General features: G+C 43.7%; 1 protein-coding gene across 2 annotated transcripts; it reads right to left on the reverse strand.

Moving 5' to 3' along the window:
* Positions 1–5,514: 5,514 nt before the first annotated feature.
* On the reverse strand, positions 5,515–25,957 carry LOC132394469 (uncharacterized). 2 transcript variants are annotated; one of them, XR_009512332.1, is made up of 4 exons: positions 25,605–25,957; positions 19,390–19,517; positions 6,463–11,493; positions 5,515–5,888 (listed from the first exon to the last, which is right to left on the reverse strand). XR_009512332.1 is itself a non-coding variant. In XM_059970667.1 (3 exons), the coding sequence occupies exons 2-3, from the start codon at positions 19,478–19,480 to the stop codon at positions 7,727–7,729; spliced, it is 3,858 nt and encodes a 1,285-aa protein (XP_059826650.1). In that variant the 5' UTR covers positions 19,481–19,517; positions 25,605–25,957; the 3' UTR covers positions 5,515–7,726. The 2 variants fall into 2 exon arrangements, 1 of the variants encoding a protein (XP_059826650.1); XM_059970667.1 differs by having other exon boundaries at positions 5,515–11,493.
* Between the last annotated feature and the right edge of the window lie 814 nt (positions 25,958–26,771).

Raw genomic sequence — 26,771 nt, forward strand, 5'->3', positions numbered from 1 at the left:
GGTCTAGAATACAAGAGCAAGGATATAATGCTGAGGTTTTATAAGCCTTGCTGCAGGGTGACACCAATCCATGGCTACACCTCCTTCCTCAGACCCCACTGTCTCTGTGTCCGGTCATATGACTCATTTCTCCATCCATGAGGGTTGACCGGAAACCTCCTCCCAAGCTGCTGGGATCATGCAGTGGGTCAGACATCAACTGGAGAGAGAGAAACAGTTAACATTTCAGATCAGCGACGTTTATTGAAATCTTCAGAGGCACTTGTATGGAATGTCTCAACACTGGAGCAACTGCAACACAGATGGTGATTAAGATGAACGGTCTGCACCCAAAACGTCAACTGTTTCTCTTCCCCCAGATGCTGCCTGACCTGAGCAGTGCTCCCAACAACTCCCATGTTTAGATTTATTCCCCAATCACTCATCTACACCAAGTGAGGGTCACCTCATGGTCTCTAACTGTGCTGTTGTGACACCTGCCCTACCTGCGGATCCTGCCTATTGAAATGGTGGGCATAGTTTGCCTTGAGGGGCTTGCTCCCTCCCCCCTGTAGATCACAGCTCTGACCCTGCAGTTACCCTCAAAACCTTACACACAAAGGCCTTTAGGGCAGTAGGAAAACCACTCTTTATCATGTACAATCAGCCAGCAAGCTCATTCGTAAGGCCAGTGATGTTGTGGGGGTGGAACTGGACCCTCTGACGGTGGCATCTGAAAAGAGGATGCTGTCCAAGTTGCATGCCATCTTTGACAATGACTCCCATCCACTCCATAATGTACTGGTTAGGCACAGGAGTACATTCAGCCAGAGACTCATTCCACCGAGATGTAACACTGAGCGTCATAGGAAGTCATTCCTAACTGTGGCCATCAAACTTTACAACTCCTCCCTCAGAGTGTCAGACACCCTGAGCCAATAGGCTGGTCCCAGACTTATTTCCACTTGGCATGATTAACTTAATATTATTTAATTAATTATGGTTCTATATTGCTATATTTCTTCACTATTCTTGGTGCAGCTGTAACAAAACCCAATTTCCCTTGGGATCAATAAAGTATGTCTGTCTGCCTGTCAAAGAAAAAGGCTCTTCTCTATGTTTGTTTTTTCTCTGTCAAGTACTTACTCTATCAATCTCATTACACAACATTCAGCCTGAACACCTTCCTACTTTGCCCTTTGAATATTTGAAGATCTCATCTAAAGTGTAAGATTCTCTGCCTGCAGCTCTCCCTCGGGCAGTGCGTTCCAAATTCCAATCACCCTCCGTGTTGAAATGTTCTTCCTCAGATCCTCGGGTGGCCTTGTCAAAGATACAAATATCACATCAATACATTTGTTACTGCTTCAGAAGAGTCAAACTGAATCTCCTCTCAAGAGCTCTTTGACAATCTATGATGAATTACTGACTTTGCAAACAAAACTGAAACCTGTCCATCTCTTCTTGCCCCCAGAGCTTCCCGACTACAAATACAAGACAGGAATCCTTGTGCTTATTTATCTGCGTCACCCTCCTTGAACAAAACTGTCAGATTTGTTGTCCTTTTGTCTCTATATATGATTTTGACAGTGTACACTCCTTTTCGTTGTTTGTCCTTCTATTGGAATATGTATTTGATATAACTTCTCCTCTGATTTGTATTTGTCTTTATATATATTTTTAAGTCAATAAAAAAGATTAAAAATGAAAAGATATATGCAGTTTACAGGATTGCATCATGTCAGAATTTAGATTCAGCAATCTTGCAGCGACAAAAGCTCAATAACAGTATCCTTCTCTGTGGTAGTTGCTTCCACAGAGAAAAATAAATGGGGTTAATACCTCTGAACAACCAGACTCAATGAAAAGAATGTACAGGAGATACAAAGTCACAGTGAACAGTACAGTCAGTTCTAACAATCTCCACCAGAAGCAGAGAGTGATGAAGTAGGTATGTAACGACAATGGTGTTTTGATCTAAAGAAGGGTGAAGTGATTCTGTTTGACAGGGAATGAGGAATGAGGCATAAATTGTATTTGCTATTGTTAACGGGGAGCGAGGAGGCAGGTAACAGGCATGACAGCTCAGATACAAGCTACTAAATACACAGAGGAGCTGAGCATGAGTCGACAGGAAACAGCAGCTTACCTGTTATTTGTCTATGGTAAAGGAGAAATTCACACACTGAAATCTGCAGGTGCTGGAATATCGAAATGGAGGGGGGGGAAGGTGTTGGCATGGTGACATGAACAACACAGGAATTGTCCAGTTTGGGAGACCTTCCAATCTAATCTTTGAGAAGCACACTGGAGTGTGAGGGGAGATGGAATGAGGAGCTGTGACTGTTCACTAAATCAATGTGGTGCCTTTATAATGCTGTATACAGTAGCGGGCTGCAGACACATCTCTACCACAGGGGTTGTAAGGTGCTTTTTACCTCCACTAGCCTGGATCTCACCCTTGGGCAAGGTGTAACACGTGCTAAACCCCAAACCCCACCGTGATCAGGGTCACTGGTGAGCTGGTGGTGGATGGTCGTATCAGCAGCTGGTGTATATCACATGTCCAGGTTATGTGCTGACTGACACCAGGCATACAATCTCTGAAGAGTATTGATAATGGCTGGGGTCACCCGTATTATCAAGACACTACACAGGAAAAAGCAAGAAACCACTTCTGTAGAAAAATTTGCCAAGAACAGCCATGATCATGGAAAGAATGGCATATAATGATGTGCCCAATGGCAGACCAAACCATTACAGCTGTATAGGACCCTTGTCAGACCTCACTTGGAGTACTGTGCTCAGTTCTTGTCACCTTACTACAGGAAGGATGTGGAAACTATAGAAAGGGTGCAGTGGAGATTTACAAGGATGTTGCCTGGATTGGAGAGCATGCCTTATGAGAATAGGTTGAGTGAACTCGGCCTTTTCTCCTTGGAGCGACAGAGGATGAGAGGTGACCTGATAGAGGTGTATAAAATGACGAGAGGCATTGATCATGTGGATAGTCAAAGGCTTTTTCCCAGGGCTGAAATGGCTAGCACGAGAAGGCATTGTTTTAAGGTGCTTGGAAGTAGGTACAGAGGAGATGTCATGGGTAAGTTTTTACGCAGAGAGTGGTGAGTGCGTGGAATGGGCTGCCAGCAACGGCGGTGGAGGTGGATATGGTAGGATCTTTTAAGAGACTCCTGGATGGCTACATGGAGCTTAGAAAAACAGAGGACTATGGATAACCCTATATAATTTCTAAAGTAAGTACATGTTCAGCACAGCATTGTAGGCCGAACAGCTGTGTCCACCCAATTTAGAACGGAAGAAGAACACCTCACCACATAAGCAAGAGGGACCGAATGGTCTACTCCTTTGTCACCAATCCAGTTCCTTTAGACCAAATCATTCATATCACCAATAGTTATGATTAAATGCTTCCATTGCTACAACCCCTTCCTCTTGCCTTTCAACATGTCTCAGAGCCTCTTCAGTCCTATAGAAGAGACTTTGCTGTTTCATCAGGATGCATCAGTAAGGGATGGAAGACGCAATAGGTAAGAGACCTGTGTTTCTTTGTTAATTTTGTGTGTGACAAGATCTGAAGGATTACTCATTATCAACTGTCCCTTTAAAAAGAGAGAGTGTGTGCTAATTCAGAGAGAGCAATGAACAGCCTGTGAGTTGCCATGGTTACGGTAGGGCGGAGCTCTATGACGGACAGCTGGTGTTCAGCAGGTGTGGAATATATACAGGGTCAACTGGCTTTGTAATCAGACACACAGAAGACACTGACACTGGATGAGCTTTGTGTGCCCACGAGAAAGGTGGGTTTTGCTCACAGTGTGGAAAAGGGGTGACCGGTGGGAAGCACTGGGAAAACAAATCACCTCTCTCTCTCTCTCTCCCCTCATTCTACTCAATTTAATATCACAAACTGAACTGACTTCATACCTTATACCATAGTAAGTCTGTATTATTTATCACCTGAGTTTGGTGAAGTTTGGGAGCTTTATTTACTCACGTATATATGCAAAAACTCTGCTAACCTGTTTGCCTTATCTTGTTTTATATTATTTTATTTTGTAGTTACTTATGAAAGTGTTTTAACAGAAGACTCAGATTCCAAGTTTGTTCCATGTCTGCTGGTCCTTTTCAAGCCATTACGGGGTATGTAACATGTGACATGGACAATCACAGTGCCTGGGTATGGTGAGGTAAAGTCTTCACCACAAGCAGTCAGCACTGAGTCACTGCTCAAACAGGCATCGATGCAGAGATCTGCACTGGCTGGGTCCTGAGCATTGATCTCAGGGTGGTCAAGTGTTCATAAATGGGGGTTGGGGTGGGAGAGCGTGAAAAGGTTGGGACATTGAAAAGAGAACAAGTTGCGTTAAAAAGTAAAAGGGTTACACACCTGGTCACAGCAACTTCTGGTCTTCAGGGCTGACTTGTGACATCACAGCTCAGCAGGTCAGTGATTGGTGAGTGTTTTGTCAATGTTTCTGCTCATTGGAGAATAGTTTTAAGGTGGTTAAGGTGGAGTGAATGTTGGAGTGAGGAGAGTTCCTGGTTGAAAGTATTATTTTCCAAAATCTAGTCTCATCAATTAAATAGAATAGGCTTGTCCAAGCAGGTGGTGTGTTGTCCAGGCGACATAATGGAACTGCTGGAGACTGGGCCACATCATGTTTTGAGGTGGTGTTCCAGGAGATGGACACATCCCTCTGATTCACTTCCCCAAACATGTTTTTCTTTAACAAACTTATGCTTAATAAAAAACTGTTCAATGCATTTTTATTCTTTACATTCATAGTCAATACTTTCCGTACATCAATGGCTCTGCTGCCATTCAGGTAGTACTCTGATGCGATATACTTCCACAAAAGAAATTAAGGAGCTTCCTCCCCGAACTCAGCTCCTCCCTCTCCAGTGGAAGAACCCTATGTTCTGGCCCTTCCCCACTGGGTAAGGATCTTCCTTTCTGAGCTGGAGGGAAACTTGGTAATGGAAGGAATGATCCAGTTGTTGCCCAAGTGGGCACTAATCCCAACGACAGGTCTAGGTAAGTTCTGCTGAGGGAATCTGAACAATCTGAGGTACAACTTAAAAGAAAAAATCTGTGATAATTAATGGAAAAACACACAATCTGCTGGTGAAACTCAGCAGAGGAGGCAGCATCTATGAAGAAGAGTAATCAGTTAACTTTTTCAGGCTGAGACCCTCCATCAGGACTGGAAAGGAAGGAGTTAAGTCAAAATAAGAATTCCCCTTTCCTGTTGCTCGATCCCCTCTCCCCATTCTTGCCAGACTCTGGACTTCTCCCTCTGTGATAAATCTTCACAGTTTTCACAGCTGTAGTGTGTTCATTTTTCATCATTTTCATTTATGGTATTGTAACCCCCTGGGTTGCCTTAGGCTCGCTCAGCTCATTCTCATCTAGGGGGAGCAGCCTTCAGCCCCGCCAAACTGGGTAATCAGCTGGTGTGGATGCTGTGTGATGTCCCCGCCTCGCCCAAAAACAGACAGTACACCATATGCGATTAAATGAGTACAATTTATAAAGGTTACTATAACTAAGTGATTAATAACGATACAGTATACATGAAGGAAAAGGAAATAAAGAAAAGGCGCCGAACTTATCAAAGTCCAAACCACTTCGTGCACAACCTTTGGAGCTCTTTTACTGAAGTCTTCTGGCCACCATTCGATCCCCTCCGAACTCCTCGACTCGCAGCTCAGGACCACCCGAAGTGGTCAACCCAGCACATCTATCATCGTCTCCTCTCCTCAGGGTACCTCCCGGCCTTGGACCCCCGCTTGGGGTCCGTTCCTCGCCCAGTTTACAGCATCACGTTCTTCCTCTCTCACCCCCTCACACCGAACTCCCCAAAAGTCCGCCAACAAAAGCTTACAGGCTCAGAAGAAAGAACAACGTTAATCCCAATTGGTTTACAAAGGGAATACAATTCTCATTATCAGTAAATTTTAACCCAAACGAGCTTCCAGCTCTCTCTCGCAACAAAGCATTCCTACTTTTAACAAAACAAAGGAGCCATTTTGTTTACATACACAGTAACAAAGAAAAAGAAGAAACCCCCTTTACAGTTTGAATTTGGAGAAATAATCACATTATGTCTTTTCTCTAAGTGGAAGCAAGAACCACAGAGGCTGGTACTGACGTTAGTACACATTTTATTACCTGATTGAACAACAACAAGCTATATCTCACAATACAGGGGAAAATTTCACCTTGTTCCAGAAGGGATATGGAAATAGTTGTCTGATATTTTCATCATGTTTCCTATTTTACTATGGCTTCACTTCCTCTCCCCAACTCTCCGATGTGTGCCACCCTCCCACATTTCCCATGACTTCACTCCTCTCCCTGTTGCTTCTCTTCCCGTCCACAACCCTGCTCTTGCACTCTCTGTCCCCACTGTTCCTCTCCTTCACTCCCTCTGTTTCTCCACATTCTCTTTCTCACCTTACCTGTTACACTGCTCTCTGCTTCTTCTCCCTCGCCTCATCACCATTCCCGTTTGGACACACTCACTTCGTCCTGCATATCCAGTTTTAAGACAGCCCGATCGGTATTTGGCAGGTGTGTTCATTTCCTTCAATTTCAGTCTCTGGTGACCCAACATATTTCTCCTGGAACAAGATGCTCTCTTCCCATCAAATAGGTCTGAGCTTGCACAGAAGGTCCACTAATCAATCTTATGTTCCTGAGAGTCACTATCTGAGTGGACGCATCCTGGACCCATCATATAAATGTCATTGCAAAGAAAGCACGACAGTGCCTCAACTTCCTTAGAAGGCACCAGAAATCTTCACAAACTTCGAGAGGTGTGTAGTGGAAGTGTATTGACTGGCTGCATTACAGTCTGGTATGGGAACACCAATGCCTTTGAACAGAAAGTCCCACAAAAGGTAGTGGATTTGGCCCAGTACATAATGGGTAAAGCTCTCCGAGCAAGTGAGTATATCTACATGAAATGCTGTTGTAGGAAAGCAGCATGTTATCCTGTTATTCCATGCTCTTGTTATTTATTGCTATTTTATTTATAGTTTAATTTCAACAGTTTGTTGGACACTCTGACAGTGGTGTCTGAAAAGAGGATGCTGTCCAAGTTGCATGCAATCTTGGACAATGACGCCCATCCCCTCCATAATGTACTGGTTAGGCACAGGAGTACAATCAGCCAGAGACTGAATGACATGAATCATACATGTTTGCTCAGTTAGTGATTACTCATAGATTATCAAAAAAGTATTGTTGAGCGAAGATGCTTCACCAATTAAGTAACATTTTGAAGAGGTAACAAAAGTATTGCAAAGGACAGTCTGCTTGTTGTTTTCCCATGCCTGACATTGTCATAGACAACAAACCCAAAGGGTTAGAGCTCAGTGAATCCAGACCCATTTGCATAGATGTACGTCTCAGAGTGGCAGCAAAAGAATATCAAGGGAGGGAGAAATGCCAGAGATCGAGGTGCACAGTGGAACCAATGACAGATAGAGGGGGGGTGGGGGAAGAGATCCTGCACAGTGAGTACAGGGAGTCAGGGAAAAAGCTGAAGAACCGGACTTGCATCATATCTGAGGAAGGGCAGCATTGAGAAAAAGAGATGTGGTCTCAAACTCTCTGGGCAGATGGTGGAGAAGATGGAGGGTGAAATGGAATCAGCAGATTGTTTATCAGTTGAGTGGACCATTTACTTTGCCTTTTGGAAATGGTTGTCATGTCTTCCAGTTATTCACCACCAAACGGCCAACTAAAAATGAGAGAGAGACCTTTACTAAACAAGTTTTTAATGCTTTTTTTAGACTCTTTTGGATTTTGCTTCTGTTCCTCTGATGACATATTCACATTGGTAAATTTCTCTATTAACTCTGCCCGCTCCTTGACCTCCCTCAGTGCCTGAATTCTGTCCAGGAACCCAGGCTTGGCCTCTTCTTTCTCAGACTGAATCAGGAGCTCAATGTAGGCTGGGGTGGATAACGGATTTGGTCTCAGAGCTATCTCTTCAAGTCTTCCAATGCTCTGGGATAATTGTTTAATAAACTCCAGCACTGTTTTCTGAACATCATCAAACTCTTGCTGAAGCCTCGCCATGATTTTCTGCTGAGTCATCGTCTCACCATAGGCTGTCTCATATTTATTTTTCAGCTCATTGTATGTTCTCTTTTCTGTTTGTGTTACATAGTTAAACTTGTATTTCTGGTTGAAGTGTACACTCCAGACACATTTTTGGGGACAGACTTTGCAGTTCCCATTTCCGTCTATTGCTGCACACCGTGATTTTCCATCATCATTTGGAATCTTACAGGGATAGTGACAGGTGAAGTGACATTTCTGACAGTTGGTTATGTAATTGCCAGTCTCACTGATATCTTCCTGTACTGGAACAATATTTTCAATCTCATACTCAAAGTTTTTATTTGCATCCAGCTCGGTCTGGTGTTGGTTCAGAACCTGTTGTGTTTTTCTGAGTTCCTCCTGTTTGCTCAGGCCAGCTTGGATCTGAACCTGTAACCCCTCCACTGTAGTCTCCAGCTGCTCACGTTCCCTCAACACCTCTCTGGTCAAACATAAACTTCTTGTTTCAAGTTTGTGGAGAGCCTGAAAGAATTTCTTCATACTGCCCTCTCCCATCTTCCAGAACATTGCATCAAAATTATCACCATCATCTTCCCTGCTTTCACCAGAAGTACCCTTATCGGCAGCATTTCCAGACGCCAGACACTGGGCAAATATGACAGAATTGTTAAACTTAAAGTGAATTGGCATACCATTTTTATCTTTGAGACATGGTACCTCAGCTACTTTTAAAGCCTCCAGAACAGGGGGATTCTTTCCATCTGCGAATGTCAAAAATATCTGAATGTTCTCTGCAATATCTTTGCCAAAAACAGAAAGAATTGAATCAAAGATGTATTTTTGTGTTTGAGTCAGGCGAGCCAAAGAGGCTTGAACAACAAAACACACAGCATGAATTTGATCAATACCCCGTTGGGCGGTGAAAAACTCTCGGATGTGCTCAGTGATCAAGTGATCTCGGCTTATTCCCCTGGTGTCTCCAAATCCTGGTGTATCAATGATAGTCAGAGAGTAATCAATTTTAAATCCTACTTGATGGTGGAGTTCATAGGCAGTGATGGAGGATGTCTGGCTTTCAGCCTGGGATTTTCCTGTCTCTTCATTTATTAACTTGTATCTGAAGTCGTCTTCCCATTTTACACCCAAAATGTAGTTGATCATCCCATTGATGAGGGTCGTCTTTCCCGACCCTGTTGCTCCCAGAACCATAATGGTCTTCATTTTGTGTTTTGTATTGTGCTTTCCAAAGGAGAATTTCATAAGGTGTTTCATACCATGAACTATATTCTCCTTTACGTTCAGCTTGTAAATGGAAGGGTTTCCTTTGGATATCAATGGAGATTCTCTCAGAAGTTTCTGGGCTATTCTGTTTGGTGCATTTTCTGTTTCTATTAAAACCTCATCACCTGCTGCACTGCAACCTGATTCCCCACAGTCAGCAGACACTCGGACTCTGTATTTTTTCTTTGGTTTCAATTCCTTCAGCTGGTGGTGACATTGTCTATCATTTGTTTTCACTTCCTTCCATAATCCACACTCCATTTTGGACCCAACATCTGTCTCTTCTTTGTATTCAATTTTGTTCTGAAATATCTTAACACCATCTCCAATCTGTTTTGGAATGTCCCAATTCAGAGTGGCAATTGGTGAACAATATTGGAAGGCCAGTTGACCAAGAGAACTTATAGGACGAGTGATGTACCGACAGCTGTCACTGGCCTTGCTGACACCTACCTTAGACACAGCTCTGTATTGGAAATGATACTGCTTGTGTGGCTGCAACCCAGATATTGTGAAGCACTGGGATTTATCAGGTGTAACTACAGATGTCCATCCCTCCTCCTGGGGGCCTTGGTACTCTACCTTGTAACCCACAATCTCACCGGCACCATATCTGGGTGGATGTAACTGCAGTGTCACGCTGTCATGTGATGTTTGACAAACTATTGGTCTCTTTGGCTGTGATAGGGGTTGAAAGCATGGGTTCTCCAGAGACCCTCCCCGATACAGGTAAATAGCTGCTCCGGTTTGGCTGTCATCCTTCACAGACGCAACAAGAAATTTTATTTTCCCATCTGCTTTGTTGGCTGCGACAAAGTCCAGGAATAATTGAGAATTTTCTTCCATTTTTCGGGAAACAGACCGATGGCAAAACCACTGCTTGCTGTGTTGTGTCGCACAGGCTCCAGTAGAAGGAGTTGGTGACTGCATTTTCTGAGCTGTGAGGGATTGGAGGTAGTTCTTTGCCTCTGACAGATAGAGCTCATCCTGGTGCAGTGATGTAAATGTGAAGCAGACCACATAGTCTATTGTTGGATCCATCAGTTCATCATCCAACTCTCTCTTTGATTTCACCAAAGGTATATCTTCAAACATCCTGAGGTAATGTCCCACTGCCTTCATCTCCTGTTTCTTGTCATCCAACCATGTGGCCAGTGACTGCTGACTGAGTGGTGACAATTCCCTGTTCTTCAGTATATCTGCCAGTAAACCTTGCTTCTCTTTACCTCTCCGGATAGATGGCAAAACTCTTGCTAAAGTCCCCTGGAAAACCCGTTTGTATTCCAAGCACATCTCTCGGAATTGTTTTGTCCCATCTCCAATCTCGGGAAACTGAATGGAGACTCTGTCTTTCAGCATATCATTGCATCTCATCACTGCCTCACTGAGCTGTTCCAGGACACGCTGGCAGTGACTGATCAAACCCACACTTATCTCCCTCACCACCTGAGCAGCTTTTGAGTTTAGTTTACTGAGAGGATAAAGTGTGACTCTCACAGGCACTGAGTTCTCCCCACCTGATCCCAGTAAGCTTGGGAGGGTCGCATAGGTACTGATGGCATCTTGGAATGTGGTGGGATTGTTCTTCAGTGAGAAATCCCCATAAAAGGTGCAGCTAAATTTCTCAGCATTAGACTTCTGTTCTTCCGTCATTTTCAGTGAGTCTTCCCCCTGAACTGCAAACTCAGGGAGATTTGTAATCATTGCTCCCATATTACGCTGGACATCCTGCAGTTTCTCTGCTGGAGAGACCATTTGATCAAACACAAAGAAAGCCTGGGCCCCATACAGCACTGCTGTAACCACATGGGTTGCCGACCCCTCGTCAAACACACTCGGGTCACTGATGTTCAGCTTCCCCAAGTGACTCATTGTCAGTTTTTCAAATCTGGTCGTTGTTTTGTACTGAAGGGTAACTCGTGCCTGTCGTTTTGATCCCTTTGTGTCAGTGAGATATCTTGCTGATCCTTTCACCTCCACTGCCCCACTCAGCAGACCTGCTTTCAGTGATTCCGACACATTGAGTGCGGCAGCTTTCTTCTCCATGGAGTCCGACGTGATGATGTGAAACTCAGTGCTGGGCTGATCCCGACTACTGAGGTTGTTCTGGAGTGTCTGTGAATCCCACAAGGTGATGTCTGTGGAATAAAGCAACAGGAAACAGTCAAATTAAGTTCAATTGTGTAAATGATGAATGACTTCCTGCAAAGGCTGTATTTTTGGCCATAAGACATAGGAGAAGAATTAGGCCATTCATCAACTCTGTTCCTCCATTTGATCATGGCTGATTTGTTATCTATACCAATCCCATGCATGCTTTCCATAATCTTTCACACCCTTACTAATCAAGATCCTATCAATCTCTGCTTCAAATATATCCAGCATGGCCTCCACAGTTATTTGTGGCAATGAATTCCACAGATTTAGCAACCTCTGGCTTAAAAAAATCCTCCTCATCATTGTTCAAAAGGAACATCCTTGTATTTTGACTTTTGGCCTCTGGTCCAGATCTCTCCCACTATTGGAAATATCCTCACTGCGTTCATTGTATTTCAAAATTAAGTAGTTGACATGTTGCTGTGAGATCATCCCTCATCCTTGTACCCTCCAGCAATACAGGCACATAGACATCAAATGCTCCTCAGACATTAACCCTTTCACTCAGAATCAGTCTTAATAACCCTTTCTGGACCTTTTCCAGCACAGGTACATCCTTTCTTAGATAAGAGGCCAAAACTGCTCACAATACTCCCAAGTAAGGGGCAAGAGTTCAGATGTAACACGAGGGGGAATTTCTTTACTCAGAGAGTGGTAGCTGTGTGGAACGAGCTTCCAGTAGAAGTGGTAGAAGCAGGTTCGGTATTGTCATTTAAAAAAATTGGATAGGTATATGGGCAGGAAAGGAATGGAGGGTTATGGGCTGAGTGCAGGTAGGTGGGACTAGGTGAGAGTAAGTGTTGGGCAGGAACTAGAAGGGCCGAGGCGGCCTGTTTCCATGCTGTAATTGTTCTATGGTTATACAGATTGACTAATGCCTTCTAAACCTCAGTATTACATCCTTGTTTTTATATTGTAGTTCCCTTGAAATGAATGTTTATTTTGCATTTGCCTTCCTTACTACCGACTTAACCAAAAAAATTAACCTTCAGGGAATCCTGCACTAAGATTCCCAAGTCCCTTTGCACCTCTGATTTCTGAATTTGTTCCACATTTAGAAACTAGTCTATGCCTCTATTCCTTCCAGGGAAATGCATGAACATACACTTCCTTGCTCTGTATTCCATACACCACTTCTTTGTTCATTTTCTTCATCTGTCCACTTCCTCCTACTTTCTGAACTCCACCAATCTGCAAATGTGACCACAAAGTTATCAATTCCACTTTCCAGATCATTGACATACAGAATAATATGAAAAGACATGGTCCAACACTGGCCCCTGAGAGCACCACTAGTCACCGGAAATCCCTTTATTCCTACTCTTTTCCTCATCCCCTTCCATTAGGGAAACCATGCTGTCTTTGACTATTTTATCAGGTGCCTTCAAATGCCTCGAAACCTCATCCTTATAATTGGACTCCAACATCTTGCCACCATGGTAGTCAGTAGTCAGTCTAACTGTCTTTTCTGTCTTTTGCTTCCCTCCCTTCTTAAAGATTAGAGTGTCATTTGCAGTTTTTCAGACCTCTCAATGCACTCCATAATCCAGTGAATCCAGGTGACTTATCTACCTTCAGACCTTTCACCTTCCCGAGCACCTATTCCTTACAGTAGTGACTGCAGACATTACTTCCTACAAAGCGAAACCCAATAGTATGAATGGCAGTGATGCTTTGCTACCAGATGAACTCAACGCCTTCTATTCATGCTTTGAAAGGGAGAACACAACTACAGCTGTGAAGATCACTGCTGCACCTGATGACCCTGTGATCTCTGGCTCAGAGGCCAATGTTTGACTGCCTTTAAAGAGTGTGAACCCTCGCAAGGCAGATGGTCCCGATGGAGCACCTGGTGTGGCTTTGAAAACCTGTGCCAGCCAACTAGTGGGAGTATTCAAGAACACTTTCAACCTCTCACTGCTACAGACAGAAGTTCCCACTTGCTTTAAAAAGGCAACAATTATACTGGTGCCAAAGAAGAAAAATGTGGGCTGCCTTAATGACTATTGTCCTGTAGCACTCACATCGACAGTGATGAAGTGCTTTGAGGTTGGTTATGACCAAACTGAACTCCTGCCTCAGCAAGGACCTGGACCCATTGCAATTTGCCTATCGTCACAATAGGTCAATGGAAAACACAGTCTCCATGGCTCTCCACAAAGCTTTAGACCACCTGGACAACACAAACACCAACCTCAGGATGCTGCTCATCGACTGCAGCTCCGCATTTAATACCATCATTCCCAAAATCCTAACTGAGAAGTTGCAGAACCTGGGCCTCTGTACCTCCCTCTGTAATGGGTTCTTCGACCTCCTAACCAGAAGACCACAGTCTGTGCGGATTGGTGATAACAAATCCTCTTCGCTGATGATCAACACTGGCGCACCTCAGAGGTTTGTGCTTAGTCCACTGCTCTACTCTCTATATACACATGACTGTGTGGCTAGGCATAGCTCAAACACCAAATACAAATTTGCTGACGATACAACCATTGTTGGTAGAATCTCAGATAATGATGGGGGGGGGGGTTGGTTGGGGGGGGGTGGTGGTGGGGGTGCGTACAGGAGTGAGATACGCCAACTAGTGGAATGGTGCTGCAACAACAACCTAGCACTCAATGTCAGTAAGACGAAAGAGCTGACTGTGGACTTCAGGAAGGGTAAGACAAAGGAACACATACCAATCCTCATAGAGGGATCAGAAGTAGAGAGAGTGAGCAGCTTTAACTTCCTGGGTGTCAAGATCTCTGAGGATCTAACCTGGTCCCAGCACATTGATGCAGTGATAAAGAAGGTAGGAGAGTGGCTATACTTTATTAGGAGTTTGAAGCGGTTTGGCATGTCAACAAGTATGCTCAAAAACCTGTATAGTTTCACCATGGAGAGCATTGTGACAGGCTGCATCGCTCTCTGGTACAGAGAGGCTTCTGCACAGGACTGTAAGAAGCTGCAGGAGGTTATAAATCTAGTCAGTTCCATCTTGGGTACCAGCCTACAAAGTATCCAGGACATCTTTAGGAAGTGGTGTCTCGTAAAGGCAGCGTTCATTATTAAAGACCTCCAGCACCCAGGGCATGCCTGTTCTCACTGTTACCATCAGGTAGGAGATACAGAAGCCTGAAGGCACACACTCAGCGATTCAGGAACAGCCTCTTCCCCTCTGCCATCCGATTCCTAAATGGACTTTGAAGCTTTGGACACTACCTCAGTTTTTAATAGATAGCTTTTCTGTTTTTGCAAATTTTTAATCATCTATTTATTGCACATTTTTAATCATCTATTGATACACATAATTGATTTACTTGTCTATTTATAATGTTTTAATGTATTCATTATTATTATTATCTATGCTGGATTATGTATTGCATTGAACTGCTGCTGCTAAGTTAACAAATTTCACATGTCAGTGATAATAAACCTGATTCTGATTCTGCCACTTGACACATTCAAACTTCTAGCAGACTGCTGGTGTCTTCCACAATGAAGAAGTGACCAAAATATTCATTGAGGTTCTCCACCATTAGTTTGTCCCCCATTACACCCTCACCAGCATTGTTTTCCAGTGGTGCCATACCTACTCTTGCCTCTATTTTCTGTTGATATAACTGTAAAAGCAAACTTCTGGTATCCATTTTCATACTATTGACTAGCTTACCATATTTTATCTTCTCTCCTTATTGCATTTTTTGGTGACCTCTATTGGTTTTTAGAAGCTTCCCACTGTATATTATATTGTTTCTTTGGTTCTCTCTTTGAATTCCCTTCTCAGCTTTGCTTCTTTTTTGGGGATGAGGCAACCCTGTGCCTTCCAAATTACCTCTAGAAACTCCAGCCATTGCTGCTCTGGTGTCATTCTTGCTCATGTCCCCTTCCAATCAACTTTGACTAGTTCCTCCCCTATACCACTCTGGTTCCTTTTACTCCACTCCAATATTGATATTTTTGATATTAGCTTGTCCCTCTCAAACTGAGGGTGCATTCTGTCGTATTATGATCACCACCTCCAAAGTATTCCTTTACATTAAGTACCCTAATCATATCTGTTTCATGATACCACATCTATTTCATAATTACTTTTTCCCTTCTGGGCTTGGAAGCTGTCTCATATACATTCTAAATGATCTTTCTCTTGGTCCAGCAACAACCTGATTTTCCCCATCTCTCTGCATATTGAAAATCACATTGCCATCATAATGGCCTTTTTACATGTCTTCTCCAACTCCCATGGTCATTTGTACCCCACACCCTGGCTATAGTTCAGAGGCCAGTATGTAACACCCATCAGGGTCTTTTTATGCTCACAGTTTCATTACTCTACTCGCCAGGGTTTCTACATCTTCTGATCTTATGTCACTTCTTTCTCAGGATTTAATTTGTTTTTTTGACAAAAAAAAAGAGACACCATTACTTCTGCCCACCTACAGTGCCAATAAAAAGTATTCACAACCCTCGCCCCCACCCCCCCCCCCCGGATGTTTTCATGTTTTATTGTTTTACAACATTGAATCGGAACAGATTTAATTTTGCTTTTCTGACACTGATCAACAGAAAGAGACTCTTTCATGTCAAAGTGAAAATGGATTTCTACAAAGTGATTTCAAATTAATTACAGATATAAAACACAAAATAACTGATTGTACAAGTATTCACTCCCTTTAAGCCAGTATTTAGTAGATGTACCTTTGCAGCAACTGCAGCCTTGAGTTTGTTTGGCTGGGTCTCTATCAGCTTTGCACATCTGGACACTGCAATTTTTCCCCATTCTTCTTCATCAAACTGCTCAAACTCTGTGAGACTGCTCTGGAGACTGTGTGAACAGCCCTTTGCTTGTCTAGCCACAAATTCTCAATTGCATTGAGGTCTGGACTCTGACTTGGCCACTCCAGGACATTAATTTTGTTGGTTTGAAGCCATTCCTATATAGATTTGGCTTTATGCTTGGGTTCATTGTCTTGCTGAAAAGTAAATCTCTCCCAAGTTCTCTTGCAGACTGCATCAGGTTTTCTTCCAGATGTCCCTATATTTTGCTGAATTAATTTCTTCCTCCACTTTCACAAGCCTTCCAGTGCCTGATGCAATGAAGCATCCCCACAGCACGATGCAGCCACCACCATGCTTCATGGGAGGGATGGTGTATTTCTGATGATATACAGTGTTTGTCTTATGCCAAATATAGTTTTCAGTCTGATGACCAAGCTGCTCAACTTTGCTTTCATCAGACCATAGAAACTTCTTCCAGCTGACTTCAGAGTCTCCCACATGCCTTCTGGCAAAGTCTAGCCAAGATTTAATTTGAGTTTTTTTTTCAACAATGGCTTTCTCTCTGCCAAACTCCCATAAAGCCGCGACTGGTGAAGCACTGAGGTCTCTCCTATCTCAGCCACTACTGAAGCTTGTAGTTCCTGCAGAGCCGTCATAGGTCTCTTAGTGGCCTCCGTCTCTCATCTCCTTCTTTTATTTTTATCCTCAGATTTTGAGGATGGCCTGCCGCAGGCAAATATTTTAAGGCTGTACTAGTTTCTTTCTATTTTTTGATGATTGACTTAACTGTACACCAAGGGATATTCAGTGACTTAGAAATTTTCTTGAAACCCTCTGCTGACTTGTGCTTTTCAATAACCTTTTTGCAGAGTTGCTTGGAGTGTTCTGTTTTCTTCATAGTGTAGTTTTTGCCAGGATACTGACTAACCAGCAGTTGGACCTTCCAGGTACAGGTGTACTTCTACTACAATCATTTGAAACACCTTGACTGCATGCAGGTTTATAGATAGCTAGGACACCTCAACTAGATATGTGACTTCTAAAACCAATTGGCTGTGCCAGTGATGATTTGGTGTGTCATGTTAAAGGCAGTGAGTACCTATGCAATCAATTATTTTGTGTTTTATATTCATAATTAATTTAGAATCACTTTCTGGAGATCTATTTTCACTTTGACATGAAAGAGACTTTTTCTTTTGACCAGTGTCAAAAAAGCAAAATTAAATCTATTCTGATTCGATGTTGTAAAACAATAAAACATAAAACTTCCAAGGTGGGTGAATACCTTTCATAGACACTGTATCTGTCCTTTCAGTATGACATGTATTCTCGGATGTTAAGTTCCCAGCTATGATCTTCTTCCAGCATCGACTCAGTGATATCCACAACATAATAACTACCAATTTCTAACTCCACTACAAAATCATCCACATTATTACATATACTGAGCTGGGTTCATTCAAATATAAAATGTGCAGTCCTGTATTCACCACCCTGTTCAATGTTTTCAATGTTAATTTCTCATTTCTTAATAAATTTTTCTCTGTTTTTAATTCTGGAGACTTCTGTAACATATTTAGTTTACAGGCCTTTCCACAGCCTTAGTTATGTGATTTGCTAGGACCTGCTATAATTATGTGGAGTCCAGCCCGTCAGAACATCTCCTTGTTTCCCCAGTATGGGGACTATTTACCACAAATTAAAACCCATTTCTCCCATATCAATCTTTGAGCTATGCATTAGTTCTCTGATATATTTACCCTGTATAAAATTGAATGTGGCTCAGGCAACAATCTGGAGATCATTATCTTTTTGGTTCTGCCTTTTAGTTTAGTCACTAGTTGCTTCAATTCCCACAACAAAACATTTTCCTTTGTTTCCACAAGGACCACAACAATAGGCCCTTTCCTGTTCCATTTCAAATTCCTCTGCAGGTCAGTTGAGATGTTCTGAACCAGGGCACCAGGCAGACAACACAACCTTTGAGACTCACAATCATTTTGATGTAGAATTATGTCTATTCAGCATGAATGTACAACATTCTGGAGCAACTGAACCAATTAATTTACTGGTTTAGAACAGTTACTTTACCTGCCAGAACATTCCTAATTGCCCCTCAGCCAACTGAGACCACAACTGCTCACCAGCCTGATCCCAAACAAGATCCCCGTTACAAACCTCTGTGGTGTGAATGTCACTTATCATCGTGTTGCAAATAGAATCCAAATTGTGGAAATATTGGAGAACATTCACACTTCTGACCTCATGATGAAAGGAAGGTCATTCAAGCAGCAGATGATAGGTCATGGGAATCTGCCCTGGAGGTTGTATCGGAGTTTGAACTTGAACTGCATGGAGCACAGGAGACAGACCCTTCCAGTGTCATATGCATCTAACAACCACGTTTGCTCATTATTTCTCACCCTATTGGAAATCTTCCCCTTCTGTGTTCCACCTTTTCCCCACCTTCTCTGCTCAGAATTATTGTCTTTCTTTAATTATTGACAGATGATCTCTGGTCTGGCACATTCACTGCTTCAAATTCCCCAGGTGTTGTCTGACCTGTCTGGACTAACACCTCACCTGTGGCCAGCGAACAGTTAACAAACTCCATCTGGATCCCAGCAATCTTCTCCCTGCTTCCCCATGGGATACCTGACCGGACTCTGGACATTTAGGCACACTAATAAAATAGAATGGAATTTCACCATCTCAGTATCTATATATTGGAAATATGTGCTTCTCCTTGGCAAATTCAGATGAGGATTAAAATTAAGACCATGTGCTCTGGCTCCATGGACAGACCCTATCATCCAAGTTTCCTCCTTTGGGAACACATTTGCCCTGAATTCTGATATTTCCCTTTGGAATGACTCCCACTTGTCTGATGGAGACTTTGCTGCAGGTAGCTGCTCCCAATTGACTTTGTCAGGTGTTACCTTATGACATTGAAATCAGCCTTATCACATTTCAGGAAACTTATTCCCAGAACAACTGTGGCCTTTTGCATAACTACTTTGAAACTTGCAGAGTGCTTATCACCACCTTGTGGTTTGTAAACTGGATCTACCACATTGTATTGACCATGTCTGTTTCATATGATGACCTTCCAATACCTGGGATGAGATTGTCCGACCGGCAGTCATACAGCATTCCTAGCTGGAAAGGACAGCCCAGAGTAGCCAGTTGCATGACTTCACTCATCATTGCACTGAGAGCTGGAAACTCAATAATCACAAGCCACCTGAAACGGAAGATGTAACAAAATATAAAAAGCTGAATTCAGTCACCACACATAAGGCAAAGTATTGAATATGCTCATATTTAGAGATGAAAAATTAAGCCAATCTCAAGACCTCATACACAAAAACTCTGATAATCTTGTGTTCAAAATACCAGTTGGGAGACTTCTGACTCACTCATTACTTCACCAAATCTTTGCTATCTGCAAGGTGTCCACTTGTGAGACTGTCCTAATTTTACTGTGGTTGCACACCGGGGTATGTGGGCAGAGGACAGGTCTGGAGTGTGGACCAATAATGAGGACAGAGTGTACATTAGGAGCCCAGCCCGGAGTGTGTACCGGTGGTCCTGTGTGTGGACAGAGCTGGGATATGGAGCTGGAGTCAGGATGTCGAATGTGGGCTGTGCGTGTATACAGAGCCAGGGTCTGGAGAGTGGACCTGAAACATACCGGCTGAAACTCACGAGGTGCTGCTTCCCAAATTCCCTAAAATTCATTGTTCATGCATAATACATGAACTCACTGAGCTTAAAGCATTGTTATGTTTCATATTCTATGGAAAATAGTGAAATGGAAGTGATGAGGTACAATAGGAGTAGCATCTAGTGGTAGGCAAAACCAGCTGTCCTGGCACCCCACCCCAGCATGCTTGTACTAGATGATAAATTCTACAAGTGTGTTAATTGCTGAAAATTGGGAATAAAATGCTGATTTATTTCATCACAAATTTAGGGAAATTGTGGCTGACAATCTCTGAGAATCACTATTATGCAGATCCGTTCAATTCAGGGGTTTTCAGACAATAGGGTCCTTGCATTGGATAGTTTTATACATATTTATGCACATTCACCATGGAAAGTGTCTTGAAGACTTGGAAACTAGGAACCATAAAGTGGATGTCTTGTGGATAATGACATTACTGTACAACAGATGTTGAATACCTTACAAGGTACAAATTTTGAGATACAGTGCATTGAAAAAGTATTCAGCTCCCACAAATATTTACATTTTACTGTTTCATTTTCTAAAATTAAAATATCTTTAAGTAGGATTTCTGATTTAATCTACAAAACATTGTGCATCATGTCCAGGAATGAAAAGGTTGATTTATGAGGAACGTCTGGCAGCTCTTGAGCTGTATTCCTTGGAGTTCTGGAGAATGAGGGGGAATCTCATTATGTTCTGTCAGAGAGGATTTATCCTGTGCCTACTACATTGATGAAATACCAGGGGCTCCACTTCACTAGGAGCTGAAGGAGATTTGGTCCATCACCAAAGACTTGCAAATTTCTACAGATGGAGGGCATTCTGCCTGGTTCCATCACCATTTGGTGTGGAGGCCCCAGTGCTCAGGATCGTGAGAGGCCATTACTGACAGACCATTCCACACCATCGAGAACATGCTGTCAGCCTGAAATGTTGGTTCATCTTTCCTCTCTGTAGATGCTCTGACCTGCACAGTTCCTCCAGTATTTTGTGTGTATTACTTGTCTTAAAAGTTGGTGTCTGAAGGCAGTGACATCCAACATTAGGGACCCCCAACTACTGTTTTGTACCCTCTTCTCATTGCTACTAGTGGAGAGGAAGTACAGAGCCTGAGGAACCACATTCAATGTTTCAGGAATAGCTTCTTCCACTCTTCCTTCAGATTTCTGAACAATCCATCAATCCATGAACACAATCCCACTATTGCTCTTTTGCCTTAATTAGTTACTATAATTTATAATTTTTAAATGTTTTGCACTGATGCTGAACGACAATGAATTCATGACCTATGTCAGTGATAGTAAAGCTGTTTGACTCATTTTGTGTGTTGCTTCAGATTCCAGCATCTGCAGTCTCTTGTCTATCCTAGGCTCTAGAAATGGTGGATGCATTGGTAATCATTTTCCAATGTTCTAGAGATTCAGGAACAGTTCCTGCTGACTGGAGGGTGGCTAATGATGTCTCACTTTTCAAGAAAGGAGGGAGAGAGAAAACAGGGAATTATAGACCGTTTAGCCTGACGTCAGTGGTGGGAAAGATGCTGGAGACAATTATAAAAGATGAAATTACGACACATTTGGATAGCAGTAGAAGGATCAGTCCAAGTCAGCATGGATTTCTGAATGGAAAATCATGCTTGACTAATCTTCTGGAGTTTTTTGAGGATGCAACTATGAAAATGGATGAGGGAGAGCCAGTAGATGTAGTGTACCTGGATTTCCAGAAAGCTTTGGATAAAGTCCCACATAGGAGATTAGTGGGCAAAATTAGGGTAAATGGTATTGGGGTCAGAGTACTTACATGGATTGAAAATTGGTTGGCTGACAGGAAACAAAGAGTAACGATTAACAGGTCCCTTTCGGAATGGCAGGCTGTGACCAGTGGGGTACCACAAGGTTCGGTGCTGGGACCGCAGCTGTTTACAATATACATTAATGATTTAGATGAAGGGATTAAAAGTAACATTAGCACATTTGCTGATGACAAAGCTGGGTGGCAGTATGAAATGTCAGGAAGATGTTATGAGAATGCAGGGTGACTTGGACAGGTTGGGTGAGTGGGCAAATGTATGGCAGATGCAGCTTAATGTGGATAAATGTGAGGCTATCCACTTTGGTGGCAAGAACAGGAAGGCAGATTACTATCTAAATGGAGTCAAGTTAGGAAAAGGGTAAGTACAACGAGATCTAGTTGTTCTTGTACATCAGTCAATGAAAGCAAGCATGCAGGTATAACAGGCAGTGAAGAAAGCTAATGGCATGCTGGCCTTTATAACAAGAAGAATTGAGTATAGGAGTAAAGCGGTCCTTCTGCAGCTGTACAGGGCCCCGGTGAGACCCCACCTGGAGTATTGTGTGCAGTTTTGGTCTCCAAATTTGAGGAAGGACATTCTTGCTATTGAGGGAGTGCAGCGTAGGTTCACAAGGTTAATTCCCGGAATGGCAGGACTGTCATATGTTGAAAGATTGGAGCGACTGGGCTTGTGTACACTGGAATTTAGAAGGATGAGAGGGGATCTGATTGAGACATATAAGATTATTAAGGGATTGGACACGCTGGAGGCAGGAAGCATGTTCCTGCTGATGGGCGAGTCCAGAACTAGAGGCCACAGTTTAAGAATAAGGGGTAGGCCATTTAGAACAGAGATGCGGAAAAACTTTTTCACCCAGAGAGTGGTGGATATGTAGAATGCTCTGCCCCAGAAGGCAGTGGAGGCCAAGTCTCTGGATGCATTCAAGAGAGAGTTAGATAGAGCTCTTAAAGATAGCAGGGTCAAGGGATATGGGGAGAGGGCAGGAACGGGGTACTGATTATGTATGATCAGCCATGATCACAGTGAATGGTGGTGCTGGCTAGAAGGGCTGAATGGCCTACTCCTGAACCTACTGTCTATTGTCTATCCTGTAGAAGGCGACTGAATTCTCAAGCAAGCAGTGAAAAACAGCGAAGACAGGGAGACTATATTCCTCCTGGTAACAAGTGATGACACAAGCAGTACATCATGATTGGCTGTTTGGAGAGCACTTGCTTCCTCCGTCTCTTGAATCCATTGGATATAACCAATATTCAGCTGCTTCTTGAATATATTGAATGATTTGACTTTAATTACTTTAATGCAGTAATGTTCACCTTGACCTCAGAGAAGAAATTTCTCTTAATGTAAAATGATTATAAAAATGATTACAATACTGATGAGTATAAAAAAATTAAGAATATTCCAGAGGGATATCAGGAAGGTAAAGATAAGGTATGAAATGGATCTGGTTAGAAAGGTTCAGTAAAGTCCCAAGAAGTGGTGAAAAAAGCTTTTGGTATGCTGGTCTTTATAAATCAGAGCATTGAGTGTAGGAGTTGGGATGAAATGTTAAAATTGTACAAGGCATTGGTCAGGCCAAATTTGGAGTATTGTGTACAGTTTTGGTCACCGAATTATAGGAAAGATGTCAACAAATTAGAGAGAGTACAGAGGAGATGTACTACAATGTTACCTGGGTTTCAGCACCTAAGTTACAGAGAAAGGTTGAACAAGTTAGGTCTTTATTCTTTGGAGTGTAGAAGGTTGAGCGGGGACTTGATAGAGGTATTTAAAATGATGAGGGGGTAGATAGAGTTGATGTGGATAGGCTTTTTCCATTGAGAGTAGGGGAGATTCAAACAAGAGGACATGAGTTGAGAGTTAAGGGGCAAAAGTTTAGGGGTAACACAAGAGGGAACTTATTTACTCAGAGTGGTAGCTGTGTGGAACGAGCTTCCAGTAGAAGCGGTAGAGGCGTTCGATTTTGTCATTTAAAAAAAACTGGATAGGCATATGGGCAGGAAAGGAATGGAGGGTTATGGGCTGAGTGCAAGTAGATGGGACTAGGTGAGAGTAAGTGTTGGGCATGAACTAGAAGGGCTGAGATGGCCTGTTTCCGTGCTGTAACTGTTACATGGTTAAGTTCAATAGCCATAAGAATCCGTCAAAAAGCGGCGTCCATCATCAGAGATCCTCACCACCCAGGCCATGCGCTTTCCTCACTGCTGTCATCAGGCAGAAGGGACAGGTGCCTCAGGACTCACACCACCAGGTTCAACAACAGTTACTACCCCTCAACCAACGGGATCTTGAACAAAAGGAGATCACTACACTCATTTCAAGACTCAATTTTAACTTGTTACTTCAAGCTCATTATTTATAATGGTGGCTAGGGAGGGAGCCGCAGGTGGGAGTTTTAATAACTATATCTCCTCATTGTTTGCCAAGGAAAACGTCATGCTTTCGTAAGAGAGAAAGGAAACAATGGAGATATATTGGAAGGAATTCATATTACAGCGTCCAAGGGGAAAACAAATAAGACACATTTTAAAAACAAGAAATTGTGGCGACCCACTTTCTGCGCAGGCGAACCGGCTCACAAATAGTCAGCGCGCGGGGAGAGACTTTAGTGATGTACCTCTGGCGTCATTTCCGCCCGGAGGGCGGGAAATAGGGATTAAAAATTAGCGCCACGACGTTTGAACAAACTAGTCCTGAAACGATTTACCGACTGCTTGTGGTTGTCTGTAGCTTTGTATGTACTACATCGTTACAAAATGTCCATTTCAGATGTGATTAGCTTCTATTGGCATCCTGGTCGACACAGACACCAGGTCCGAATGGCTATTTCCTGTGCTGATCTACTCTGAGGTCTGATCTAACGTTATTGACCGCAATAAAATAGCGCAAAGCAGATTGTTATTGAGCGTTTAGTCGATTCGTGAACAAGGGGTGGTTTGGTTTTTTCAACTGACAAACGGGGAAATATCAACTTTAACCAACGATTGGTGTGTCACAGGTCACAGAAACGCCCACTTATACCGCGCGCGCACACACACACACTTCCCTCTCTTCGTTTGTCCATCGAAATCCGATGACAACGTCCACTTCTTTAACGGTGAGATCTTTGATGACTATACAGTCCTATCCTGGACCCACAAGCTCTATTGCAGATGGGACAGGTATTTGTGGTAGTGATGGCAACCATGACTGCATTTCTCTTGGCTCTCTTCTGCTGTCTCCTGCTTGTTCTTTCCATCTCCAGAATACAAACCCCGTCCTACACAGCTGTCGCCAAGTGTTACGGTCAGCAGCAACATCCTCCAGGTCCTCGGGTCTGATCTCGCACTTCCTTAAAGCATTCTTCATCTGATCCTTATAGCGCTTCTTCCGCCCTCCAGCTGAGCGTCGACCATGATGTAGCTGGCCTTATAACACTGCAGGGTAGCCGACATCACTTGCCTCAGCCACTGCAGCTGACGCTGGGTGATCGTGGCCTCAATTCTTCTGCAGTTGGTCTTTACAAGTATTTCAGTGTGAGGCACCCGTTCTCGCCAGGTAATTCCCAGGATGCGCTGGAGGCAGCTTATGTGGAATCGCTCCAGGGACTTCATGTGACGGCTGTAGGTTACCCAAGCTTCACAGCTATAAAGGAGGGCGGTGGCACAGACCGATAGGTATACGGCGACCTTTGTGGAGGGACGAAGGCTCCTGTTCTGAAAGACTCCACGCCGAAATCTCCCAAAGACAGTTGATCCCTGTTTACACACACAACAATACTTCCATAACTAACAAGTTTCACTCACCTGTAGAGAGAGTGTCCGTCTGCAGCTGACCAGGGGTTGCAGCGATGGTTCGAGTGGCCTCGCCGGGAGACGCCAGCTGCACCGTCTGTCCGTGGGTCAGACTCCGGACCTCACTGTACTGATTAGAAACCCCCGTGCTGGGAGCTCTGATGCGCCGAGGTGTTTTCAAACCGATCTTAGAGTTGTTATTAATGTAAGTGGCGATGTTTACAGGGAAAAGAACCGTTCAAGTAGGACTTGGGACCCGCCTCCGCATACCGGGGCGGAGTCGGGCAGATATACTTCTGATTTGCTTTTCAGTTTTGTTTTCCAGTGCAAAGACTTTCCGGGAAACAGTGAATGCGTCTTGTGCAGTATCAACCCACAAATGCGACTAGGATGTTTGGTTTCAACAGCGGAAGCTTCAGCTGACGTGCTGCAGAGTTGCAGGACCGCACTCTCTCCGCGTTGTCAGCCGAGTAAAAGAGAGGTGGGGGGGGGGGGCCTTACCGAAGTTGGAGAAACCGATGTTCAGGCCACCAGGTGTCCACTCGGTACAAATTCAGTATTTTGTTCCCACACCCACATCATCTGTCTGTGGCCCCCGCTACTGCCACTTCATATTGTGTTCTGGTTGGGTCCATTGTCCGCATTCCGGTTCTTGATCCGGTCCGCGGACTCCGGGTCCTTTGACCACCCCTCGTTTCGCCTTGAACTCAAATACTCACACCTGAGGGTCATCTTAGCTCGGTTGGGCTCAAGGAGGTACACCTGATGACTATTGGTTGGCTGTGAATATAAGGGGCTCTGGGATTAAGTATAGTTGGGGGTTGTTCTGTCCGTCCCGGGTTGGAGTAACGCAGTTAAGGGCGAGTTCTGTGAGTGAATTATGAACTGGGCTGCTCCGTAGCCCGTCCGAGTCTTCCGGCCGCAGTGAGTCTTGAAGTCACCCCGGAATGAGCTTCCTTCCTATCCCTTGCCTCCGTCGGGTAAGCTGGACTGCCTTTGCCCAGCGGAGGACTCTGCCCCTTCCTATCTCTCGCCTCTGATGGGTTGTGCCCTACAACCCGCCTGGGAGCCTCGAGATCTGCCCAGGCCCTTGTGTCCTGCCTGGGAGGTCTGGGTCCTGCCCAGGAGTTCTGCAGCCCGCCCAGGGGGCTATCCTCCCAGCCTCAAGACCCATCTCTG

This window comes from Hypanus sabinus, chromosome 5, assembly GCF_030144855.1.
Source record: "Hypanus sabinus isolate sHypSab1 chromosome 5, sHypSab1.hap1, whole genome shotgun sequence".
NCBI classification, from domain to species: domain Eukaryota; kingdom Metazoa; phylum Chordata; class Chondrichthyes; order Myliobatiformes; family Dasyatidae; genus Hypanus; species Hypanus sabinus.

Bases quoted from the DNA above. Each gene is read 5' to 3' on its own strand.
- LOC132394469 (XM_059970667.1), bottom strand. From the start codon at position 19,480: ATGATGAGTGAAGTCATGCAACTGGCTACTCTGGGCTGTCCTTTCCAG. The intron at 11,494-19,389 runs GTATTGGAAGGT...TTTATTCCACAG, and splicing joins GTCGGACAATCTCATCCCAG to ACATCACCTTGTGGGATTCA.